The sequence below is a fragment of the Acytostelium subglobosum genome (genome assembly GCF_000787575.1).
Source record: "Acytostelium subglobosum LB1 DNA, scaffold: scaffold10, whole genome shotgun sequence".
Classification (NCBI taxonomy): Eukaryota; Evosea; class Eumycetozoa; order Acytosteliales; family Acytosteliaceae; genus Acytostelium; species Acytostelium subglobosum.
Genome location: NW_012236523.1, coordinates 1,001,612 through 1,025,071, shown reverse-complemented (window position 1 = coordinate 1,025,071; position 23,460 = coordinate 1,001,612). Strand labels below are relative to the sequence as shown.

Here is a 23,460-nt window from a genome sequence, read left to right as displayed (position 1 = left end):
GATGCTGTTCAGCATTGACAAAGAGTATTCAATCAATCAGTCCGTCAGTGGCAAGAAAACGAGACATGCGACTCACCCAAAGAGGCAATCATTCATTCATTTGATTACTATTCTGTACATAAATATACATATATATAACGATGATAGAGGTTGTTTGTAATGATCGTTTAGGAAACAAGGTTAGAGTCAAAGTAAAGTAGGTATCATTAAACATATTGTTGTATTCCTGGACATCATACTTACAACAACTCGACACAACAATACAGTTCCGATGACACCATTGGCGATTTGAAGAAGGTCTTGGCCGCTCAGATTGGTATCAGACCAGAGAAGATCAGACTACAGAAATGGTATAATGTTTACAAAGATCGTATGTATTCATCATTCGTCCAGTCAGTCAACCTACCGATCAATGTTCTAACTTCATTCCTCAATCAATCGATAGACATCACACTTGCAGATTGTAAGACGATAGAATGCTCTTGTTCCTGATCAATCCAACCAACTTACTAACATATCAACACTCCTCCCCTCCCTCCACAACAACCAGATGAGATCAATGATGGCGATGGACTCGAGTTGTATTGTAAGTTGATCGATCATCCACTCATTCTCTCCATCTCACACTAACTAACCAACAATAACAGATAACTGAGCTCTATATGTATTGTACCTACCACGAGACTAATCTCGTCGTCAGCAGGAGATCATTGGATACCATCAATGTCAAGCACACTTCATAAGGATATCGAATCACAAACAGTTGATAGCTCACTGGCTCATGATGATGCGACCAGTCAGTTGTCAAGTTGGTAACCACTTCCATTGAATCAACGAATGAATGAACAAAGAGTCTACATTGGAATATATATGTTGGATATCTTTATTACCTAAAAGTACAACAAGCTGTGTGTCGTCATCATCGTCGTCGTTATCATCGCTAAACACCTGGTGTTGCCTAAACAGCAGCAGCAGCATCCAAGGCTATTACTTCATCATATATCCTTGCTAGGACTGACTGACTGCCTATATAATCTCAAAGTATCGCTCATGCTCCCATCTGTGTACTTGATGGTTGAACTGACGGTACTCCCAGCGTCTCGTGTTGACAAAGTGGTCGACAAACTCGGCACCGAGGATCTCCCTGGCCACCTTTGACTTGGCCAGCACCTCGGTCGACTCGCTCAGCGATCTGGGCAGACGCTGGACCAAACCCTTCTTGTAGAGGTCGTAGGAGTTACCAACGACGGGCTTTTGCTTCAGCTCCATCTTGTTCTTAACACCCCAGAGGCCAGCAGCAAAGGATGCAGCAATGGCAATGTATGGGTTCACATCGGAGCCGGTCACTCTGAACTCTGATCGTGTGGCTTTGCCACCCTTGATCACTCTGATGGCGACAGTACGATTGTCAACACTCCAGGTCGGTGTGGTCGGTGCCCAATATCCATCGACCAAACGCTTGTAGCTGTTGATGGTCGGTGCAAAGAATGGCAGGAACTCTGGCAACAGCTCCAGCTGACCAGCCAGGAAGCTCTTGAACATTGGTGACATCTCATTCGGATCGCTCTTGTCGTGGAACAAGTTGACGCCAGTATTAATATCGGCAAAGTTCTGATGCATATGGCCACTGCAGCCTGGTAGCTTGAGCGATGGCTTGGCCATGAAACTGGCCATGATACCCAACTTGGCAGCGATCTCCTTGGCGGACAACTTGAATAGGATGGCACGGTCGGCAGCCTCCAGAGCCTTAGAGTAGTTGATGGCCACCTCGTAGACGCCTGGACCAGTCTCAGTGTGGAGACCCTCGAGGGGGATGCCGTAGTTCTTGAGATTGGCCAACTCCTCCATGTACTTTGAGTTCTCGGATATTCTGATCATTGAGTAACCAAACATGCCGGGTGTCAATGGGATGGGGTCGGTAAAGTTCTTTGCCTTGATGGACTTGTTGGTCTCGGAGTAGTTGTACCACTCAAACTCCATGCCCATCATTGGATCAAAGCCCTCAGCTCTACAATCGGCAATGACCTTCTTCAATAGGTTACGTGGACATATTGGGAGGGGCGTGCCATCGTTCTTATAAAAGTCCACGAGGAACGAGGGTATGTTGTTCTCCCAGGGCACCTCACGGAAAGTGGACAGGTCCACCTTGGCCGTGATGTCTGGATAGCCAGTGTGATTGCCAGTGAACGACACGTTGTCATAGGTCTCATCACCGCAGTCCCAACCAAAGATGACGCTGCAGAATCCAAAGCCCTTGTCAACGGATGATGTGAACTTGTCCTTCTGGAGGTACTTTCCACGGAGTACTCCATCGATATCGGAACCAGACACTTTGATCATGGGAATTGGTGAACTCTTTATCTGATTGACGATCAACTCTTGTGGTGTCATTTTGTCCGAATTGGATGATGATGTTGCTGATGCATAGTGTCTCGAATAAGACGACTTTAGCAGTGATGTTGTTGTTGGAATGAGTTTATTCAATCTCAACATTGTTGTTGTTGTTGTAGTTGTTGTTATTATTTGTTTGACAAAATATCTGTTTTATATATTTTAAATGTGGATTGTGATTGTTGTGAACTTTAAAGTAGTAAGTAACTCCTTGAACATCACACCCATGAGACCTCACCATACATTGAGGCCTTGTTGTTTAACTTGTTTTGAAGAGGATGATCATTCTTCCTAATGGGGATTGTTGTTTGAAATTAATAATTTAATTAAATTTCCCACCCCAATTTTGGTGGGTTTGAGAAAGATCAAAAGCGTAGCTTCAATGCTTCTTGATTGAGGCGCGATCATCATCATTCTTGACCAAAGGTAGACATTCGGCATTCAAGTTAATCAATCATCTTTGATCACTCCATTGGCCAATGTCAATATCTCTTTGACTAAATGATTAAGCGAATGTGGATAGATAGAGTTAGAAACAACATGTACAATGATGATGATGAATGAATGAATGGACACAATACCCTTGTTATCATCAATGAGTGATTGTTTTTGCCATCTATCGATGGCTTTGTGAATGTGTTCAACTGGTAGACAATAGTCTATTGATCTGATGATGTCCTCTTGCCGCAGTAGTTCATGTTTGAAACAATGAAAGAAATATTGAAGCCATTGATGCAATGATGTCAAAGGTGACATTGATGGTGTACCACTGTTAAACTCTACTTGTCTCTGATAACTCTTTGTACTACTATTACTACTACTGTTGTTGTCAACAAAGTTGATTGATCTATCCCAATAAGTTGATAACTTTATAGATTGTTGAATTAACTTATCTACAACACGTCGTTTATCATCCATGTACTTGTTCATTGTCTTCATTATATCTTCAACTCTTGCACTGTACTTGATACGAAGTGATTCTATAACATTGTTTGATAGTACTCCTGATGTCGATGATGTTGAAGTCATGTTTGAGTTGTCACTGTTGTTACACATTGATAGTCTCTCCATTACAACAGCTAGATTATGAAGCAATGTGAATGATGTCCTATCCAATGCAGTCCATAATGCTATCTGTTGTGCAACCTGTTCAAACACTGTATTGTACTCTTTATAATGTGATAGTATTGATATTTCTGTATTCTGTTGTTGTTTCTTTGGAGATGGGCTTGCTGTTGGTGTTGTTGTCACATGTTGTTGTTGATCATCAACAACATTGATGTCAGCTGACATAAACCAAGGTATATATTGATCCTTGTTATTATCTGTCATGTTTTGTTTGTGTGTTTAATTGAAGGAATGAATGAATCGTTCGTCTTTGTTGAGAACTGGTTTATTCAAAGAATTGATTTGCCAATCCAATCATCTTGAATCAGTACCAGTTGGAACTATTATACGTTGTTCGAAGCTTTGATGATGAAAGAACAATGAGAATGGAGCCTGATTGATAAAGTATTGATGCTCCTTCTGACACTTTGGACTTAGGTCTTGTTCGGTCATCATTCTGGTCATTATAAGGATGATACATTCCAGTGGTAGAGGTGCCAGTATCTCATTGAGTTCCTCAATGTTACGTGTCTGCTTCTGTTCCAAATCACTGACCCACTTCTTGATCAACTTCTTCTTTGTCTGCACCAAGTCTATCCATGTACCCAACCATGTCTTCTCCTCAACAGTGATCTCAAGTCTTGGCAGCAAGTCAAGTTGAATTGTCTTGAATGACAGTCCACTGAACAATGTAAAGAATCTAAGTCTGATCACATCCGGTTTCTAAAAGTATACATGGAAGGTTAATCAATCAATCATATCAATCTATGATGTCATAAGCTTACCTTCTCAATGTGTGATGCATTGTACCAATTCAATACTTGTTCCAGATGAATGAATAGCTTGGCATTGATTTGTACGTTTGTAGAGATCTCGGACAAAAGGCCATAGAACTGTAGCTCTTTCAGTGTTGACATGTAGTCATCATACTTGAATAGTTTCCAAAAGAACTCCATATAGTATCTTCCATTGATACGCTTGGCCACACCATTATTGATAGAGTACTTTATGAATCGTTTGGTCTCATTGGATATCTTGAATCCCAACTCTTTGGATAATAGAAATACACTATATAATAAAGTTAGTTAGTTAATAACTATTATCGACCACTCCAACATCATACCTTAACAGTGTTTCGGGGTTATCCGAGAATGACGAAGAATGAAGTGTCCTTATCCTCTTCTCCTTGATGTCCTCCCATCCGAGGAAGTGATCCAGAACACTTTGAGGTGTTAGTATAATGATGTTATTATTGTCATGATAACATACCAATAGGTCTTCAATGATATTAACAAAGAAGAGAATGTGAATATCTTGGAGAAGGACTCCAGCTTGATCTTGGTTGGCTGGAATGTGTAAATATAGTCTGACTTGGGATAGAAGAGATTGGAGACGATCTTGATGGCTAATGCGCGCGTGAGTGCGTAACTCTGTAAGTATGTGTGTTGGATAATGGATTGACGGATTGATGGATGGATACATACCAAAGTTATATCTCCCTTTGAATAAGTGGAGTACTCGTTCATCCTGTGAGTTGACTGATGACTTTAGACTCCAGTTGAGTGTGTCACTGTGCGCATTGATGGCAGTCTCAATATGATGACATAACTTGTCAATATTGTCCAGGTCAGTGAATATGAGTGACTCGAAGCTCTCTATGCATTGTGTTGGATGTTGGCCATAGGTCAACAACTCAAACACACAATTGCCATAAAGGTAAATATCATTGTCCATATCACTGGCAAGCTATTAACATTGTTTGATTGATTGGGTGGCTGGATGTTAGTTGAGGCGAGTTGATTGATTGATTGATTGATCGAACGAACATACCTCATGAAGGAATTGTATAAAGTTAAATACAAATCCTGGTAGCCTGGTGGATACCTCGTTGTAGTACTTGGTGCCCTCGTATAGATCATCAGTGATGTGATGACACTCAATCTCTGAAAGGATCAACTTGAGTATATCTGTTGCTGTGATCACTCCAACCAATGAGCCACTGCTGCTGCTTTCCGTCTTGGCGTTGTCTTGGGCATGGAGTACAGGTAGCATCCATTGTGACCTCTTTGTAAGGTTACAAACAACGTCCAATATAGAGTCAGTATCATTGACTGGATATGTATTGTCAATCAGGTGATCGATATCCTTCAGCACCGTGTTGGAGTGATGACGAACATCAAGATTGGCAATGAACTCGGTCCTACTGCGCTCAACCTGGCCGACCAAGTTTCCAGTCACCCTGTCAACAACGATCAAATGCTTCACCCTTGGATGTTGTTGGAATATGGCCAATGATTCCAAAGGTGACATATCATCATACACCGTGATTGGGTTCTTGCTCATCACGTCATTGACCTTAATACCCTTTCCAATGATGCTTGCATAGATTAAAGAGAATATTATATTCTTGGCCTATGATATCGAAGAATGAATGAGTGAGCATGTTTGATTGATCGATCAATGTTAATGACACATTTACCTCTGGAAGTGTTGCCTCTTTGAGATTAACTGATGAAGCATTGCGATGACCACCACCTCCAAGGATCTCACATATCTTCCCAACGTCTAGTGGACCATTGGATGATGTTCGACAAATGACATTGGTACCAGACTCATCACATCGAGTAAAGACGATGAGTGTCTCCACCTCATTATGAACCTCCATGAACAGTTGGATAAGAGGTGAGTGATTGTATCGGTACTCATCGTTGACGGGAAGCTGGCACATATGTATCTTGTGCTCCAAGAAGTTGACGGAAGTGACTGATCGTTGCATACACTCCATCGTTGACAGTTGTGATAGGTTGAGCTCAAACTTCTTCAATGAGGAGTCGATCGTGCTCAGATCGTTCGCAGATGGCTTGCCCATTGATGTGAACTGCGATACGATTGACATGTCCAGCTTGTTTCGACTGGTGAGATAGGAGAGGGCCTTGAAGTCTATATGTGTGGTGCCTCCATAAGTGAACTTGCCCGTGTCTTCGTAGACGCCCAATGATATGATGGTTGCTTCAAAGTCAGACAGCTCCACCTTGTTCTGTTTCAATCGACGGACCATCAAAGCAGAGTTTGATCCACATATCTCAGAGTGTACAACAACATTTGGACATGTCTGCTCGGCAATGTCATCAGATGTTGCAGGATGATGATCAGATATATAGATACCCTTCAGTCGAGGGCTGAATTTGGGCTGGCCTTGCGATGGTTGAGATGAAACATCATGATACTCTGATGGGAATAGTACTTGATGAATATGTTTGAGTCTTGATATACGTTTGGTATCAACGACGAACACATAGTCAATCGATTGACATTGTTGTGTTGTTAGGTTCTGGACAAAGTTGAATGATGTTAAGAAGTCATTAACATTATCTTGAACAAACTTGTGTATATTCTTATATTGTGAAGGTGGTAGATAACATATTATATTATTAAATTTGTTATTGTTGTTATTAAAGAATGATGTATCACTACGAGTGAGTAATATATATGCTGATACAATTGATGATAAAGTATCAAAATCACTGGCAATGTGACCTGTTATCAATAATGTATGTCCTTGATTATCTGATGTTGTTGTTGTTGTTTTTGTTGTTGTAGCTTTATTATTATTGGAAGATGAATGTTTCTTAAGTACATGTTCATTCATAATTACATTGTATTTTTGAGTGAGTATGTACTCTTATTATTATTAGATGTTAACAAAGTAAATAGTGATAGTGATAGAGATAGAGATAGAGATAGTATTTGTTATTGTAGGGTAACATGAGACTGACCAGTCGGAATGTCCAAGATGAGAGTGAGTGTTGGAAGGAACACTTGCCATCTTTGGCAAGTTCCAGGTGCCAACATGGAATTGAGATGTGTGGGGTGGGTCCAAACACACATTTCAAAACGACAATATTGTCATCTTGTTGAAGGTGGACCACGAGGAGGAGGCTTTGGACATGTACATTTAAATCGGAAAGACCAGGTCAACAACAAAAGAGTGACCTGGAAGACTTTACAAGCTTATCGATTCGGAACACTCATTCCCAAAGGATTATCCTTAATAAATATACACGTGCGTTCCATTTGGAATTACGTGTCATCATTTATGCGCTTGTTGTTATTGGTATTGTACAGAAAGAAACAGGGGGAGTTCATTGAATGATTGAATGAACGAACGAATGAATGGCATATCCAATGTGCGAGAGACTCTATGACTACTTGTTGGTGCCAAAGGATGTGGAACATTGATGTTGATGCGCTACTATGTGTTTGGGAACCAATGATTACTGTCGTTGAGACTTCTTGTGCTCGAGATATTGAGCATAGGTCATTGCACTTTTGGATGATTGATATCTTGTGAGTTTGATTCGCTGTAGCAACTGTTCGTCCACTTTTCCATTGTAGCCAGCTTTTCTAACTAGTGACTTGAGTGCCTCTTCCTTTGTCCACTCTTGCTCTGGCATCACCTCTGGTAGGTAGGTAGCATTGAGCTTTGTATTGCTGGCATCTCTAAACTCAATCCATATGCCATGTACACCGACCTCCCAATCCCAACAATCCTTGGCGTCCTCAAAGTCCACCAACAATGACACTGAGCACTTTAGTTTAGGTAAATCCTTCTGAGGTATTGGTTTGAAACGGTGATCCTTCAAAGCACTATATCAGGTTGTTTGGAGTGAGTTAAGTTGATAGATGAGTTGATTGAGTGATGGACATACCTTGTCAATGCATAGTTATTCAATGTTTGAATCAATGGCTGTGCTTGGAAGGTACCAATACAACCTCTAAGGTCATAGTCTCCATTGCCTCTAGCGTCAATCTTCCATGTAACAAACAAAGGACTATGATTAAAGTTAGTTAGTGTACCCTATATATGATATCACATATCATACATACTAAGGATCATTGGTAAATGTAGGTGTATTCAGTTTAGTTGCATCATAATGATTGATCAATGTGTCAAAGCAATAGGCAACCATATGTTCATTGGCAACATCTGTTGTGTTTTGTGAAGTGGACATTCCTTTATCTCTTCTATTAATCTATCAACAACAAGTTTGTTAAGTTTCTGTATGTACCTAAGTATAGTAATGTTATAACAATGTATTATATATCTCTGTTCACTTTTTTAATTAAAAGAATCAGAGTTTGAAGGGGTCAACCTCAATTTATCGATGGACCAGGTCTAACCCATTAACGCACTCACACCTTTCAATCCCAAGTCCCCATTCCCCGCTCAACCCCTTGAAAGACTTGTTGGAACAAGGTCTGGTTTGGTGTCAATATATTTATATCTCTACATTGTTGTTGTTGATTAAACAACAGTTGGTATCGTCTTGGATGGTGTTGACTTTCTATATTCCAGTTGTTTCTTCATATAGAATAAAAGATACCTAGGATGGATGGATGTATGGTGTAAGTAAATGTGCGAATTGGTCCAAACAATATTGCCAAAGATAGATTAATATGTAGTTACCCTTTGCTTTGAATAACATTGTAGAGTGATGCGTTTGATATGATAGAGTCATCACATTTGAACCATCTCTCATTGTGTTTGACATAGCATGTGTAATGACCTCCATCCATCTTTCCAGTGTGATTGACCACTGCAAACAGTTCATATGTATAGTTGTCATCATGCAGTGTTGGTAATATCTCTGTTGTTTGCTCTGTTGTCTCTGTTGTCTCTGTTGTCTCTGTCTCTGTATCTTTCTCGTTGGTTGTTGTTTTTGATGTCGTATTCTGATCGATCATTGCCTCATCCTCCACCTTTCCATTGGTCTGTTCATCTGTACATTGTTGTTGAGGTTCAACATTAATCTCGCTATGCTTCCTCTTTAGGCTTTTCCTGTGATGATTATGTGTCAGTGTGTCAGTGTTGTTTGTTCCTGGTTGGATGGATACCATTAGAATTGCATTTGACACCATGGTGTAACATACTTCTTATGAGTGGATGTATAAGGACTCATGTCCAATATCTGAGGGAACTCGATAAATGTGTCAATCTTGTGTGTTCGTTTCTTTGATTGATCGAATCGTTTCAGATGGAAACAAAACACCACTGGAAGTGTATCGAATGACAACTGTTTGGTCGAGTCCTGCTTGGTATTACATCGTCTACAAAAGTACTTGTCGTCCAACTTCTCTGGTTGTGTGAATCTGTTTGATTGAATTAGTTAGTTCCAATGTCGTCGTCGACGTATCATCATGTGACCAACGACACTCACCTCTCCAAACATGATAACAATGTGTTGTGTCCTCTATCAACTCCATTGCCATTGGATGTGTTGTTGCCATGATTGCCATGATTGTCATCGGATGAGGAATGTCGGTGATGATGTGCCGTGCTGCTGGCATGGCTCTTTGGTATGTCCAGACTGATGTCAATGAAAGGGTCGGTGATGGACGACGTGAAGTTGCACGATGTGCACTTGACCTCTGATCGTAACAGACCGCCAAACGTGCAGTGTATGATGCAGTTGCAGTCCTTGTTGTGTGTGCCGCCACAATGCGTGTGGATACCATTGAGCGCCGAGATGAGGAATTCATGGGCGTCTTGCTGCTCGTACGACGCCAAGTAGTTTGAGTAACTCCAACAACTGTACAGGAAGTGATGTGGAGTGTATGGATTCTTCATGCCGCTAAACACATGTGTGAACAGTATGTCCATCTCGCAGCCCAAACATGTGGGCATTGGTGTTGTTGCTGCCAACGCTCTTCCATTGCCATTGCCACTGCCATTGCTGCCACCGTTGCCATTGTTGCCACCGTTGCCGTTGCTGCTGCCAGTGGTGGACCCTGATTGTGCCGACGACACAGACACGTGTGATGACTCGCCATCATCACTCGTGCTGTCCTGACTCTGTTGTTGTTGATGATGTAGGATCTCGCGATCTCTTCTCTTCTCACATTTGTTGTTACTGTGCATATCACTTAGGAAGTAATTACGCAACAGTGGATTATGTATGAACGATTGTAATATTACATTCATGAAGCATCTGTTTGTTTGTTTGAATGAATGAAGTGTCAGAGGTAAGTATCACGTGACATGTTGAATGCTGGCTCGATCTCATACGTGTTGCCAAGGTTGTTCAGTCCTCGTAGACCAAGCCATGCTGATGCGTTATAGTTTGAGTTTGTTTGAATGAGACTGGACTCCTTCGATGTTGGCTTCCATACGCGATACTTTACTCGCTTGGATGTTGGGTCTAAGTTCGTACATACAACGGTCAGCATTATGAATGATTGAATGAATGCTATGAGCACTTACTTGTTAGATCTTGTAATAGTAGTGTAATGTTTAGTTGAGTGTCTTCGAGTAGTTCGTCACATTCGTTGTCATAGATGTAGTCGGAGCAAGAGTGACAGTAGAGTTGATAGGTGGTGGAGTCTATCGCCAGACAATGTCCTGTCTCCTGGAAGTGTTTGATCATATGTTGCTGCCGCCAACAACCAGCATACACGCAGTGCAGACACAGATGAATACGTCCATTGAAGCAATGACATTCTACACAACTAGGTATCGACAACTAATGTTACGAGTATACATGTCAGCTACATTGAATGTCAATGACAATGATAATGATGATGATGATTGATACATACCTTTGATGAGTCTACTACGCCACTCCTGGACATAGCCAGATACCTCATGATGATTGCAAGTGATGCCAGTCCATTGTCTTTAGTCTTGAATGTCTTTAGATGTGGACATACACGTTTGGCCTTATCTTGTCCCGCTGATGTTGTTGATGTTGATGATGATGTTGTTGTTGTATTATTATGTTCATTATGATTGTTATTGTTATTGTTGTTAACATCAGAGTGTACACAATAATGTCCGATGCCATTGTTGATGATGCTGGATGATGTTGACAACGTTGACGTTGATGATGGTGATTGACTGGACATCATTGATATATATATATAGATATAGATATAGGATATATGTATTTGTTTACTCAGGGATATGATGTTTAATTAATTAACTTAAAGTAGATTAATGAATGAATGATGACTTGCATTGCATTGATCATGGAATTATGGGTGTTGGGTTGTTTGGACGTTTCGAAAAGTCGCTCAAATCGAAGATGTATTATTCGTTCAATCTGTAAGGTGATCAAGGTGGAACAGGTACAATCAATAAATAAATGATAAGATGTTATAAATATATTCCTTGTTCAATGTACTAAAGTTGTTTATTAATGTTATGGATGTTGTTACGATCACATATCTTAATGGTTCATTTGCACATTGGTCATGGACAGTAGATCTAGGTGGAACAGACGGCGGAGGTGGTGGCCAACTACTACTAAATGGTCGGGGTCTGGAATGGTTGTTGCTGCTTCTAGCTAGCTGCAATGTAGAAATAGCAATGCTAATGCACCACTTGTTTCTACGCTGCTGAACGACTGACTCGGTTGTTTACTTGTCTCTACATATTATGATAATAACTAGTTATTGCTGCTGTAGCTATTATTACTATTATTATTATTATTATTAAGTTGTGTGTGAAGTACAATGTTGGTTGACTTAGGACATATAACTGAATTCACTATCGCGAACCTGTCTTGATATGTAGTCCTCGTTGTACTTTGAGAAGCACTGGAACTGCTCCATAAGCTTTGTCTGTACGATGCTCTCATACTCTCTACGCATCTTGGCCTCATGCTCCTCGAGTGCCAACTTTATAATATGTTTGACCTCTTCTAATGTAAATAATTTGTCGTTGTTACTGCTATTGTTATTGTTATTGTTGTTGACGCTGTTGTTGTTGTTGTTGGTAGTATTACTGTTGTTGTTAATGTTTAGTTGTTGTGAGTTTGATGAGAATTGTATTGGTTGTTGTGGTTGTTTGATTGGTTGTTGCTTGTTGCTGGGCTTTATCCTGTCTAGACTTAATACAATATCTGTGATGGGACTGGCGACGTTGTTGAAGAAGGAATAATCAGATTTGGTGGTTGACGCAGTGTTATTACTCAATCTAGTTCTCTTGAGTGGTGCACTATCTATTTGATAATTATTCTGTTGTTGCTGCTGCTCAGATGACTGTTGTTGTTGTTGCTGTTGCTGTTGCTGTTGTTGGAATTGCTGTTGCTGCTGTTGATGTTGCTGCTGTTGATAAATCAAAGATGATTGAGCGCCGAATGGATTCTGCTGCTTCAGCTGATTCTGTTGCAACTGTGCAAAAGCAAATGGCGATGGTGATGATGTCTCTTGAGTAGAGAACGCATCAAAGTGATTCCTCTTTGTTAACTTTAACATTGTATTGAGATAATATATTTATATAAATGTATATATAAGGTTATAACTAGATACAGGGATAGATATAATTAATTATATTTAATTAATTTAACAAGCAATGGATGAATGAATGAATGTGTTTGTATGTTTGTTGTTATAGACAACAATTAAATAAATATATATATAAATGTATATATATATATAAATAATAAGTTATATATGTGTATGTATGTATAAGTGTGTATCTGAATGGAATGGATGAATGAATGAATAAAAACAAAACTCAACAATCAAATATACCAATACCATTTTAATGTTTGAAAAGTGGGTTTGTTGTGTGAATCGATAAAAAAATAAACAAACAAATCAAAACAAATCATAGGGGGTATGTTTACCACCTCATTACCCCCACTTCAGTGTTTGATTGATTGAGTAGAGCGCACTAAGTGAGTTAGTGTGTATTAGCTATCTGTTATTGATCAGATGTCCCGGTCTGTTGTCCGTTTCCCCACCCCTATTTATTCCATTCACATCACTAAAGGTGGTATGGGTATGGAATATCTTCTAACGTGTTTCTAAGCGTTTGGCTTGAAGGGGGAGTGTAGATCCATTCGTTGGTCAGACACGTGATGGTGTATCTGTACGAAGTCGTTGATAGACTGAGGTGCTGGTGATATCGAGGCCATTGGTAAGTGTGGCAATATGTTGATAGTGACTGGACACTTGTGTCACCTCTTCAAACACTGGAATATAGTCATGGCGCAATACAAAGTATTCTGGAAGTGCATGATGTTTGAACAATGACTTTGCATTATCACCATCCGAAGAAATATATGTTCCAATGAAGTATCTCTGAGGATTATCACTAAATAAGTCTCTCTCATTCATTCCATCCTCTTCGTTCAATCTGGTTGGGTGAAGTGTTAGTATGGATTCTTGGTATTCCATCCTTCCAGGAATATTATGTTAAGTATGTACATACGGCGGAGGACACTCGAGGATCTTCAGTGACAGGTGTGGATTGTGTACATAGCTTTGGTAGGGAGTGGCATGACAGGACATAATGAAATGGATGGAGGCTGATGTTGAGTTGGTCTGATGATTGGGTGATATCTCCTCTCTGATGTAATGCATCACATCGATTGGTGATCGTTGATGAAAGTGTGCAAAGAACATAGCCATCGGTATGTTTAGCAATAATAATAATAATATTGCCTTGTGATTCTTGATACCTCTGGTCTTGGCAGGGGCAGCCGTACCAGTATTTGCAACGATTGTAGTGATTGGCTGTTGATCAACACTTGTACTAATATAATAACCAGCGTAGATCATCATCAATGGTACAATGGGGAAGATGAATCTAAACTCTTTGTGTGCAAGACAACTGTACAATGTTACGGTGACCAATGTGACTCCCACCAAGTGTAATCTGTTCGCTCCTCCACCTCCTCCTCTTTGTTGAACTGTATATAATCTTTGACAACCGAGTATGACCAATGGTAAGAGAGTGAATGCAACTACAGGCAGTGCATTGGTGAAGTACCAGTGGAATGGATGTGTACCGTAGAGTGCAGAGAAGTTGCGTACAATGTTGTAGTATAGGAAGTTGTATGGTACCAATGTGATCTCCTTGTAGAAACAATAGTCCACGACAATGACCATGGCCAGTGTGATCGATGCCGCAAGCAATACATCTCTGAACAGGAATTGAACCAATTGTTTCATCGATCTTATTGACGTCAACATGTATAATGGTACCAAGTACAGCCACATCAATGCAGTAGTTGGTCTAATCATAAATGCAATCGTAGTAATAATAACAGTGATCTGTATATTATTGAATACTCGGTAGTTCTTCTCGTTTGGCCTTTAGTCATATGGCAGTGGCAGTATGTTAGTGAAGGACATGGATAACAAAGATATTGGATACATACTGAACCTTTCCAGGTAGTGGCCAATAGTATAGAGATATGACAAACAAGATGGTCTCGATTGAGTTGGAGTATGATCGTACCAAACATACGAATGTATACCATGACATATAGTGACATATCAGCTGATGATTGATGGGTTGGTTAGTAAGGGATGATGGTCGTTACTGGGAATGAATGAGGGATGTCCAACGTACCGTCCACTTTGCAACTTGTTGTCCAAACATTGAATTGGCCAGCTTATACAAATAGACGTCACAAACAGCGACAGCAACTCCACTGAGCAACTTTGGTGTAATATACTTTGTTTGATGAATGAATCAAGTTAGTTGATTGATTGATTGATTGATTGATTGAATGATTGATTGAATGGAATGATTCCATGAGTGCGGTGGACCAACAACTTACAACAAGGTATGGAGTATCTATATTTAGTAGTTTGAGCAAGTGGAAGAGAGCAGCGTAGATTGAAGGATGCATGAAACTTCGAATCTTGACATCCCACTCCCATGTTAGATAGCCATAGCCAAAGACTGAATGATGTGCCACTTCAAGACTCTGCCAATACTCATCGGGATCAAAGTAGGTGATTATCAACACTGAATTTATACATCTCAGTACCAATGCAATGACAACAAATGTCAATGTACTCTGATCTATTCTTTGCCAAACTCTATCAACTATACTATTACTATTGCGATTGGTAGTACTCCTACTACTACTACTACTACTTTTGTTGATGTCCATATTTATATAACTTGATCAGATTCATTCGAATGAATGAACTCTTGAGTGAAGTGCACTTCAAAATCATCAACATCTTTTCAGAAGCCCATGAAGTTTCATCGTGGTTATCTCGAACTTCTGTTTTCTGATCTAATCTATTTTAGTCAAAGGATCATTAATTGAATGTAATCAACATGATATTCTATCTCTACGGAGATATTTTATATTATTCTTAGGTTTCGAGAACTTGGACTTGTTCGGTATTGTGTAGATGCCCGTCATTTGATGTTTTCCCTGGTGTCCACAAGACACAATCACTTTATCGATCAAAATCAAGATCTTTAACTTTGTTTCCAATTTTTGATCAACACAAAGTTGGGGTGTGGGTTGGACAGATCAAAGTATCCATCAACCATCGGGTCTGTCTCGTCTGAATAGGTGACATCAAGATCTCCCCGGTTTCATGTCCATGTCATCAGTCACTTATAAATATTCAAACAACACTCTAATCTCCTTATTACAACTACACATTGTAAAGTAATAATCATTCAACCAATCATATAATCAAATGTCAACTACATCTAAACCAACAGCAAAGGTTGAGCTGAGAATATCATGCAAGGGCTTGACCAACAAGGACACCTTCTCAAAGTCTGACCCTCAGGTGTTTGTATACTGCAATGTACCAACTCAGCCACCAAAGCTCATTGGAAGGACTGAGAAGATCAACAACTCTCTCAATCCACAGTTCAACACTGCTGTCTTTGTTGGTATGTTACACTACGCACTCAACCATATCATATCATATCGCATCATTCTTACTCAATCAATCAAGACTACTACTTTGAGCAAACTCAATACTTGAAGTTTGTCGTTATGGACGTTGACTATGACCCCACGGACAAGGAGGATGATCTGATTGGAAAGGCTGAGTGCACGTTGGCCAATATCATCTCGAGTCCAGGTGCCACTGTCCAACTCCAGTTGATGTCCAAGAGTATGCACAAGGCCGGAACTATAACGGTCAAATCAGAAATGACCAGTGGATCAAAGCAGAACATTAGATTCTGTGTCGAGGGTCAGAAGCTGGATAAGAAGGATCTATTTGGCAAGACTGATCCGTACTTCACAATCTCAAAGCGTTCGGCCGATGGCTTCTCCCAAGTCTACAAAAGTGAGACCATAATGAACACCCTTGATCCAAAGTACAGGCAGATCCAGATGCCATTGGATGACCTTACCGGTGGAGACCTACGCAGAGAGCTACTCTTCAACTTCTACGACTACGACTCTGTTGGAGCACATGACTTTATCGGTTCATTCGTTGTATGTGTTTTGGAATAATTCCACTCACTCAATCATTCAAAGACTAACTTGGAACCATCCCTTCCCCTCATATAACAGACTACTACCGAACACATCTTGGCAAACGGATCCAACGTGGCATTGTTTGATCTTGTGAACCAGAAGAAGAAGGAGAAGAAGTCAAGTTACAAGAACTCTGGAACAATTGTAATCACCAAGGCGATAATGTATAGAAGTGATGCACAGTTCATTGACTACTTGTACGGAGGTTGTCAATTGGAGTTGACAGTGGCCATCGATTGCACTGCCAGCAATCAATCACCAACCTCACCCAGCAGTCTTCACTACAAGCACCCGACCGTCCCCAACCCATACGCCAACGCCATCGTCTCTGTTGGCAATGCTCTTGCTCCCTACGACTTTGATGGATGGATCCCAACCTATGGATTCGGTGCTGTCCCACCCGGCCGCAATGATACATCCCATTGTTTCCCAATGAACCTTACCCAAGATGTAAGTAACCCTAGCTCATTCATTCACTCAATCACTCACTCATTCGTTCATTCACATAGCCAAGGGCACGTGGAGTAGAGGGTGTCCTGGATACATACTATCAGAACATTACACGTGTGGAGCTTAGTGGACCAACAAAGTTCGCTCCACTCATTGAGAAGGTTAGATTGGATGTCGAGATGAAACAGGACAACCAAAAGTATACCATCCTCATGATCATCACTGATGGTGCCATCAATGATATGTTGGATACCGTCAGGGAGGTCATCAATGCCGCCAACCATAGTCCAATATCCATCATCATTGTTGGAGTTGGTAATGCCAACTTTGATAACATGCATGAGTTGGATCATGATGGAAAGAAGTTGACTGATGGTCTCCATGAGGCTAGGAGAGACGTTGTTCAATTCGTTTCGATGAATGATTTCAAGGACAAGCCATTCCATCTGCTGGCTGAGGAGGTGCTCAAGGAGGTCCCAACACAATTTATGAAGTATGTGGACTTCTTCTCCATCTTTGCCAATCCACCCAGAGTGTATGTCCCACCTCCACAACCAATGGTCTCTGTTGCTCCAATCGTAGCACCAATGGCACCAGTCGAGGCATCAATGGCCAACCTCACTGTATCACCAGCATCTGCCTCAGTCCATCCATAAGCAACCATCCACCAATCCCCACGTGATAGTATTACTGTACTATACTTTCTTTATTTCTTTGTTGTCCTCTTCTTCTTGAATAAAGATATACCTCCTTCGTCATCATCATGATCTCTGCTCTCTGTCGTCCTTTTCTTTGTGGATGTTGTTGTGGTGGTAGTGGTTGTGGTAGCAGGGGCAGCAGGTATTGGGGCGGCAGATGATTGTTTGGGTGTTGTACCAGCCTTGGTCTTTGTAACGATTGTCTTCTTCTTGTTGGTCTTGGTCGATTGAGTTGATGATGTTGATGTATCAGCATTAGCAGTTTGAGCTTTCCTTTCCTTTGCATCCAACAACTCCTTCTGTATCTCATTCCTCTCATCTCTTCTCTCTTTCTCCTTGACTCCAAACTCAATTTCGTCCAAGAACTATAATATATGTGAATGTTAGTCATCATCATCATGGAACTATTCCAATCAATCAGTTTGTGACTTACAATTTCCACCATCTTCCTGGCAGTTGAAGCCTCGTTCAAATGCCTAAAGACCTCATCGTCATTGGTTTGATACAATTCCATCTGCTTGCCAATGGCCTTCTCAACATTCTGTACCAGCTCCACGTCATGAGGTGTGACGAATGATATCGCACGTCCACTCCTTCCAAATCTAGCTGTTCTTCCAACTCTGTGAATATAGTCCTTTGATGAGTTGGACAACTTATAATTGACTACTATCTGTACATCTGGTATATCCAATCCACTATAAGTACGTACGTATGTAGTTAGTATCATGACTGGAACTATTTCACTTCCGTCCAATCAAAATACTTACCGACTGGCCACATCAGTGGCTACCAACACTCTGATCTTTCCAGACTTGAACTGTTTCAGTGCGTTGAGACGATCCTTTTGAGAGAGGAATGAGTGCAGTGACACGGTCTTGATGTCCAACTTGTTCAACATTCCCTTGACAGACTCCACAGTTCTACAATTGTTTACAAAGACAATCACAGAACTCCTCTCATGCTTCTTCAACAAATAAACCAAGTAGCAATCCTTTGCCTGTGCAGGCATAAATATATACTCTTGCTTCAAAGTATCAACTGTATCGTATCTAATATGATTTGATTGATTTAGTGAGTTGGAGTTAGCGTCGACCTCAAGGTCACTCGAAATCAATCAACATACTTTGAGTTATCTTCGTATGTGAATGGATTCTTGAGCTCAATGATACCCAGTTTCTTCTCATTGTTAGTCATTGTGGCAGAGTACAGCATCACCTGAATATCCTTTGGTAGATGCTCTGCTATTTTCTGTTGATTGATTGTGAGTTAGACTAGACAGGTAGACCATGGTATCTCAATGAGTGTAGACATACCTGTACTTCGAGTTCAAAGTCTGCACCAAGCATACGATCAGCCTCGTCTAGAACGAGGAATCGACAGAATTGAAGTGATATCTTGAGTCCATTGGTGAGATGTGCTGCAAGACGACCTGGTGTTGCAACGATGATATGTGGACGCTTCTCGAGTATGAGTGACTGTGATACATTGTCAATGCCTCCAATGACTACGCAGCAATTGATGTTGATCGCCGAGCCCAGTGCATTGAACTGCTCGCCAATCTGAACGGCAAGCTCACGTGTTGGCGTTAGGACGATTGCAAACACACCGTAAGGGTCTTCAGAGAGCTTTGAGAGGATGGGCAAGGCGAATGCCGCCGTCTTTCCCTGTCCAGTCTTTGCACTGGCAAGTATATCGCGTCCCTCTAGAATCTTTGGGATGGTGTTGTATTGAATGTTCGATGGGGCCTTGAATCCAAGTTGCTTGCAACTTGACAATAACCAAGGTGCAAGATGTAGATCCTCGAATCTTCTATTGGCTGTTGCTGTAGTATCTGCTGACATCTTCTTTGTATATCTATCTATTTGTTTTTAAAGACGAAGGTGATTGATTAGACGAATGGGGATTGAAATTTTTGTCGTTCGTTTTTATGTTCAAGTCGACTTTTTAATTAAATGATTAATGATTGAATGACACTTGGTTAAGTAGTTTGTTAAAAGACTCAGTGAGTGGCTTTATTCTCTTGTCTCAAACATCAACCGGACAACATAGTTTGATCGACAATATAATCTTGTAATGATGTCAAAAAGATTGTATTTTTTGAGGAAAAGTAATAATAATCAATCAATTTGTACATATTATTTAGGATAACTAATTTATAGTTTGAGAAATAAAAATAATATTAAAAGATAGACTCTTTTCCAGACTATATAGCAATACTAATATTGTTCAATAAAAATGATATTATCAATTGTAAACGGTACCTACAAGTTGGGCAAAAGAGCATAAAAAAACTTTAAAGGCTAAAATAAAAGTTACGCCCAAAGGGGGGCTCGAACCCCCGACCACACGGTTAAGAGCCGTGCGCTCTACCGACTGAGCTATCCGGGCAACTGTGAAATAAAAATTTTATTCAACGGTTTTATGTCGAAAATATTTTTAACCAAAACAATTTTAGATACCATCCGGAGGGTAGGTTTTAAAGAAAATAATTTTAAAGCCTACAACTTTATTCCTCACATAATACAAATTAACCTTGATAGCCTTAGACAATAGATATATTGGTTTGGGTCCAAAGTGCTCACCAATTAAAGTAATTAGCACCTTGGTCATTCCCATAGGGAATTACTCTTGCCCTTTCCAAGATACATTGGTTGTCCAGACAGAATAACAACAACCTAAGTCAAAAGTTTACCCAAAGATATCACCTAAATATACTTTGGTAGGTGATACATTCTTTCATATACCCTGCTTTATTAACTCGAGTAAGATGTAATTTAAAATATATTATTATTTATTTATTATATATCACATGGAGAGATGTAAAAGTGCAACTCTTTAGAACTGGGAAGCTGGACGAACCTTTAGGTAGGCAGCAATCTGTGGGACAGCCTCGAAGGCAGCGCTGAAACCTTGGACAGTGGTGTGACTCTTGATGACATCTTCATAACCATTGATCGAGAGGACGTAAAGTGCGTTGTAGATGGCAACATCAGCCCATGTGTAGTTGGCGCCAACAAAGTGCTTTCCACCATTGGCAGTCAATGTCTTCTCCCAGATGGCGAGGAACTTTGGCAGGGTCTCAGTTCTGAACTTCTCCTTCTTGGCATCATCAGTGGCGTTTCTGTATGGGGTAATGACATCAGAGGCACTGTCGACAAAGCTGTCGGCCAAGGCCTTCTCGGCGGCGTTGGCACCAGCAAAGTTGTGCTTGTTGGCAACGTATCTAGCAATTGATGAGGACTGGGCCAATCTGACGATTCCATCCTCGAAAAGTGGCAATTGACCGAATGGCAGAGTAGCCTTCAACTCGTCTGGGATCTTATCAACTCTAACATCATTGAACTCGACATTCACAAATGTGAGAATAAGTCTGGTAACCTCTCCGAGTCCTCTTCCGTTGAACTATATTAATGTTTGGTGAATGTTAGTTTGTGATTGATTAATTGATTGAATGGATGGGTGGAGGAGGAGAACATACATAAGTCAAAGTTGGCTTGGTCATTTTAGTATTAGTGTATATTTGATTGATTGATTATAAGATTATATCTTTAGATTGTTGTGATTATTATGATGATTGATAATGACTTTGAGTTCATCCTTTTAAATCCTTTGGAGATTGAGACAATCGATCAAATTGAAACCCATGATCATTCCTCATGTTCTCTTGTCGATCTTTTCTTTTTTGCAAAAGCATTCGCGCATCCCCCCCAACAAACGTCACGAATCATTCCATTTCACCTTCGAGCAGCGAATTAGTGTGGTTCGAATGGGATTCAGAAGCATCGCTCACATTCACCTTCTCTTCACTTTCATCACCATTCTATTATTATTATTCGTATGCCTACGTACGAAGACAGAATAGTTTGTTTAAACAAACAACAAGGAAGCGAAGGTCATTCAATGATTGGATAATGCGACATTACATTAGAACTATTCGCCTCTCTTTCAAACTTGCTTCAGAAGCGAACTGATGTTCACTCTCTCCCTTCATGAGCTTGTGAATGACGTGGATAATAGGCAATTTCATTCTAATCAAGAATTCTATTTCTTGTTGTCAATTTGGATATCAATTAATTAATTTGTTTCTCTTCTTTCACTCGTCTCGTCATTCTCATTGATTGATATTGGAGAATGACAATACCATCAACGATCAATCACAATCAAACACCCATTCCACAATCAAACATATATCACACACACACACACACACAACACACACCTCACAATCATATTGCCAGTTGCTTCGATGTGGTTATCGTCCTGCGAATGTCAATGATCATATGTGGTGGACGATGGGCACACGTGTTCAGGTTAACTGTTCATGAGTTACATCGTGAATGTATACTGGACGTCCATAATTAGTGATTGAATGTTAACATTCGACAGGCATTGATACCAGATTGGTGGGGTATGTCTGACGTCTTGAGCTCAACAATCTGATCCTGTTGATGTTGTTGTTGTTGCTATTTGGAGATTGAATTATATATATATATATTCAAACTTGATGTCCAGACCCATAATTATATATATATTCCAACTTTCAGCCGAGCCTGCTGGTTGATGATGGACATGTTTGGTCAATGATCAGATGGATGCGTAACCCTGTGGTGCCAGATCAGTGAGAGTCCGTTGTCAATTATATAATTAAATTTATTACAATTCATTCAATCACAATGACCATTGGTGTTGATGATGGTGATACTGATGATGCTGATGGTGTTAGAGTTGATGATCCCATTGATTATTAGGTGTTACAACTAATTTAAACATGTTTTGTTGAGTCTACAAAGCTACCTTGGATCATAAATCAACTCCAAATCACTATTTATACTTGGTTTGTTTTGTTTGATTAATTGAATAATATAACAAATATTGTATACTATTAATAATAATAATAATAATGAAGATAATAATTACTCTAGTGCTTTTGGCTACGTTAATGTCTGTTTCCACAGCTTACTTTACTTGTGGACCACTTGTATGTGGAATATACTGGACCTGTTTCCTCACTCCCTTGCGTCCATACTACCTGTGTAGTGGTAAGTACTATCCTGGATCAATCATCAATCATAAATTAATAATATAATTATTAATAATTATTTTTAATTTCTAGAATCTGTTGTTGATAGAATTATTATGGATCAATATGTAACAAATAGTTGGAACCAGGAAGGAACAGACTATGTTAGAGTCGAGGTGGTTGTTACTAATGTTGGATCTGCTCTTTTGAATGATATTATGGTCGATGATTCTCAACTTAAGCCATATCAAACTCAATTGTGGGGAGCCAAGCAAGGTGAGAAGGGTATCTCATTCCCATCATATCAAAGCTCTCTATTATCTGGTCAGAATTGTACTTTTGGTTACATTGCCAAGTTGAGTGAGCCTGCTCAGATCTGGATCAGGAACATTGAGATCATATAAGTCTCTACCTCCTGACCTCGACCATCATGTTGTACCAACACTGTACATTCAATCAATCAATCAATCAATGTAATCCAATCCAACCCAATTCAATCCAAATTAGTTCCATGTATAATTAAACTTTAGTTTAT

General features: G+C 40.1%; 11 protein-coding genes across 11 annotated transcripts; 3 read left to right on the top strand and 8 right to left on the bottom strand.

Annotated features, from left to right (window-relative positions):
• Positions 1 to 140: 140 nt before the first annotated feature.
• On the top strand, positions 141 to 655 carry SAMD00019534_058370 (hypothetical protein; the record flags this gene model as incomplete). Its single annotated transcript, XM_012899328.1, has 5 exons — positions 141 to 196; positions 267 to 370; positions 446 to 463; positions 551 to 586; positions 648 to 655. 5 exons carry the CDS (start codon positions 141 to 143, stop codon positions 653 to 655), a joined length of 222 nt encoding a protein of 73 aa, XP_012754782.1.
• Positions 656 to 1,029: 374 nt separating this feature from the next.
• Positions 1,030 to 2,493, bottom strand: SAMD00019534_058360 (hypothetical protein; the record flags this gene model as incomplete). Its single annotated transcript, XM_012899327.1, has 1 exon — positions 1,030 to 2,493. A coding segment is annotated over one exon (1,464 nt), but the record flags the coding sequence as incomplete, so codon positions are not given.
• A 1,320-nt stretch (positions 2,494 to 3,813) lies between these two features.
• On the bottom strand, positions 3,814 to 6,556 carry SAMD00019534_058350 (hypothetical protein; the record flags this gene model as incomplete). The annotated part of the gene is made up of 7 exons (XM_012899326.1): positions 3,814 to 4,221; positions 4,284 to 4,566; positions 4,622 to 4,720; positions 4,768 to 4,903; positions 4,983 to 5,244; positions 5,329 to 5,910; positions 5,978 to 6,556. The coding sequence occupies 7 exons, from the start codon at positions 6,554 to 6,556 to the stop codon at positions 3,814 to 3,816; spliced, it is 2,349 nt and encodes a 782-aa protein (XP_012754780.1).
• A 1,216-nt stretch (positions 6,557 to 7,772) lies between these two features.
• SAMD00019534_058340 (hypothetical protein) lies at positions 7,773 to 8,510 on the bottom strand (the record flags this gene model as incomplete). The annotated part of the gene is made up of 3 exons (XM_012899325.1): positions 7,773 to 8,145; positions 8,208 to 8,330; positions 8,386 to 8,510. The coding sequence occupies 3 exons, from the start codon at positions 8,508 to 8,510 to the stop codon at positions 7,773 to 7,775; spliced, it is 621 nt and encodes a 206-aa protein (XP_012754779.1).
• A 293-nt stretch (positions 8,511 to 8,803) lies between these two features.
• Positions 8,804 to 11,400, bottom strand: SAMD00019534_058330 (hypothetical protein; the record flags this gene model as incomplete). The annotated part of the gene is made up of 7 exons (XM_012899324.1): positions 8,804 to 8,882; positions 8,966 to 9,337; positions 9,430 to 9,648; positions 9,717 to 10,487; positions 10,565 to 10,697; positions 10,760 to 11,018; positions 11,095 to 11,400. 7 exons carry the CDS (start codon positions 11,398 to 11,400, stop codon positions 8,804 to 8,806), a joined length of 2,139 nt encoding a protein of 712 aa, XP_012754778.1.
• Positions 11,401 to 12,021: 621 nt separating this feature from the next.
• On the bottom strand, positions 12,022 to 12,753 carry SAMD00019534_058320 (hypothetical protein; the record flags this gene model as incomplete). The annotated part of the gene is made up of 1 exon (XM_012899323.1): positions 12,022 to 12,753. One exon carries the CDS (start codon positions 12,751 to 12,753, stop codon positions 12,022 to 12,024), a length of 732 nt encoding a protein of 243 aa, XP_012754777.1.
• A 603-nt stretch (positions 12,754 to 13,356) lies between these two features.
• On the bottom strand, positions 13,357 to 15,365 carry SAMD00019534_058310 (hypothetical protein; the record flags this gene model as incomplete). Its single annotated transcript, XM_012899322.1, has 5 exons — positions 13,357 to 13,639; positions 13,715 to 14,586; positions 14,672 to 14,788; positions 14,861 to 14,965; positions 15,072 to 15,365. Coding segments are annotated over 5 exons (1,671 nt in total), but the record flags the coding sequence as incomplete, so codon positions are not given.
• A 568-nt stretch (positions 15,366 to 15,933) lies between these two features.
• Positions 15,934 to 17,857, top strand: SAMD00019534_058300 (hypothetical protein; the record flags this gene model as incomplete). Its single annotated transcript, XM_012899321.1, has 4 exons — positions 15,934 to 16,159; positions 16,225 to 16,715; positions 16,794 to 17,207; positions 17,267 to 17,857. Coding segments are annotated over 4 exons (1,722 nt in total), but the record flags the coding sequence as incomplete, so codon positions are not given.
• Positions 17,858 to 17,913: 56 nt separating this feature from the next.
• SAMD00019534_058290 (hypothetical protein) lies at positions 17,914 to 19,773 on the bottom strand (the record flags this gene model as incomplete). The annotated part of the gene is made up of 5 exons (XM_012899320.1): positions 17,914 to 18,270; positions 18,339 to 18,600; positions 18,673 to 18,954; positions 19,029 to 19,153; positions 19,219 to 19,773. Coding segments are annotated over 5 exons (1,581 nt in total), but the record flags the coding sequence as incomplete, so codon positions are not given.
• A 967-nt stretch (positions 19,774 to 20,740) lies between these two features.
• Positions 20,741 to 21,407, bottom strand: SAMD00019534_058280 (hypothetical protein; the record flags this gene model as incomplete). The annotated part of the gene is made up of 2 exons (XM_012899319.1): positions 20,741 to 21,307; positions 21,384 to 21,407. The coding sequence occupies 2 exons, from the start codon at positions 21,405 to 21,407 to the stop codon at positions 20,741 to 20,743; spliced, it is 591 nt and encodes a 196-aa protein (XP_012754773.1).
• Positions 21,408 to 23,029: 1,622 nt separating this feature from the next.
• On the top strand, positions 23,030 to 23,329 carry SAMD00019534_058270 (hypothetical protein; the record flags this gene model as incomplete). The annotated part of the gene is made up of 1 exon (XM_012899318.1): positions 23,030 to 23,329. A coding segment is annotated over one exon (300 nt), but the record flags the coding sequence as incomplete, so codon positions are not given.
• Positions 23,330 to 23,460: the final 131 nt, after the last annotated feature.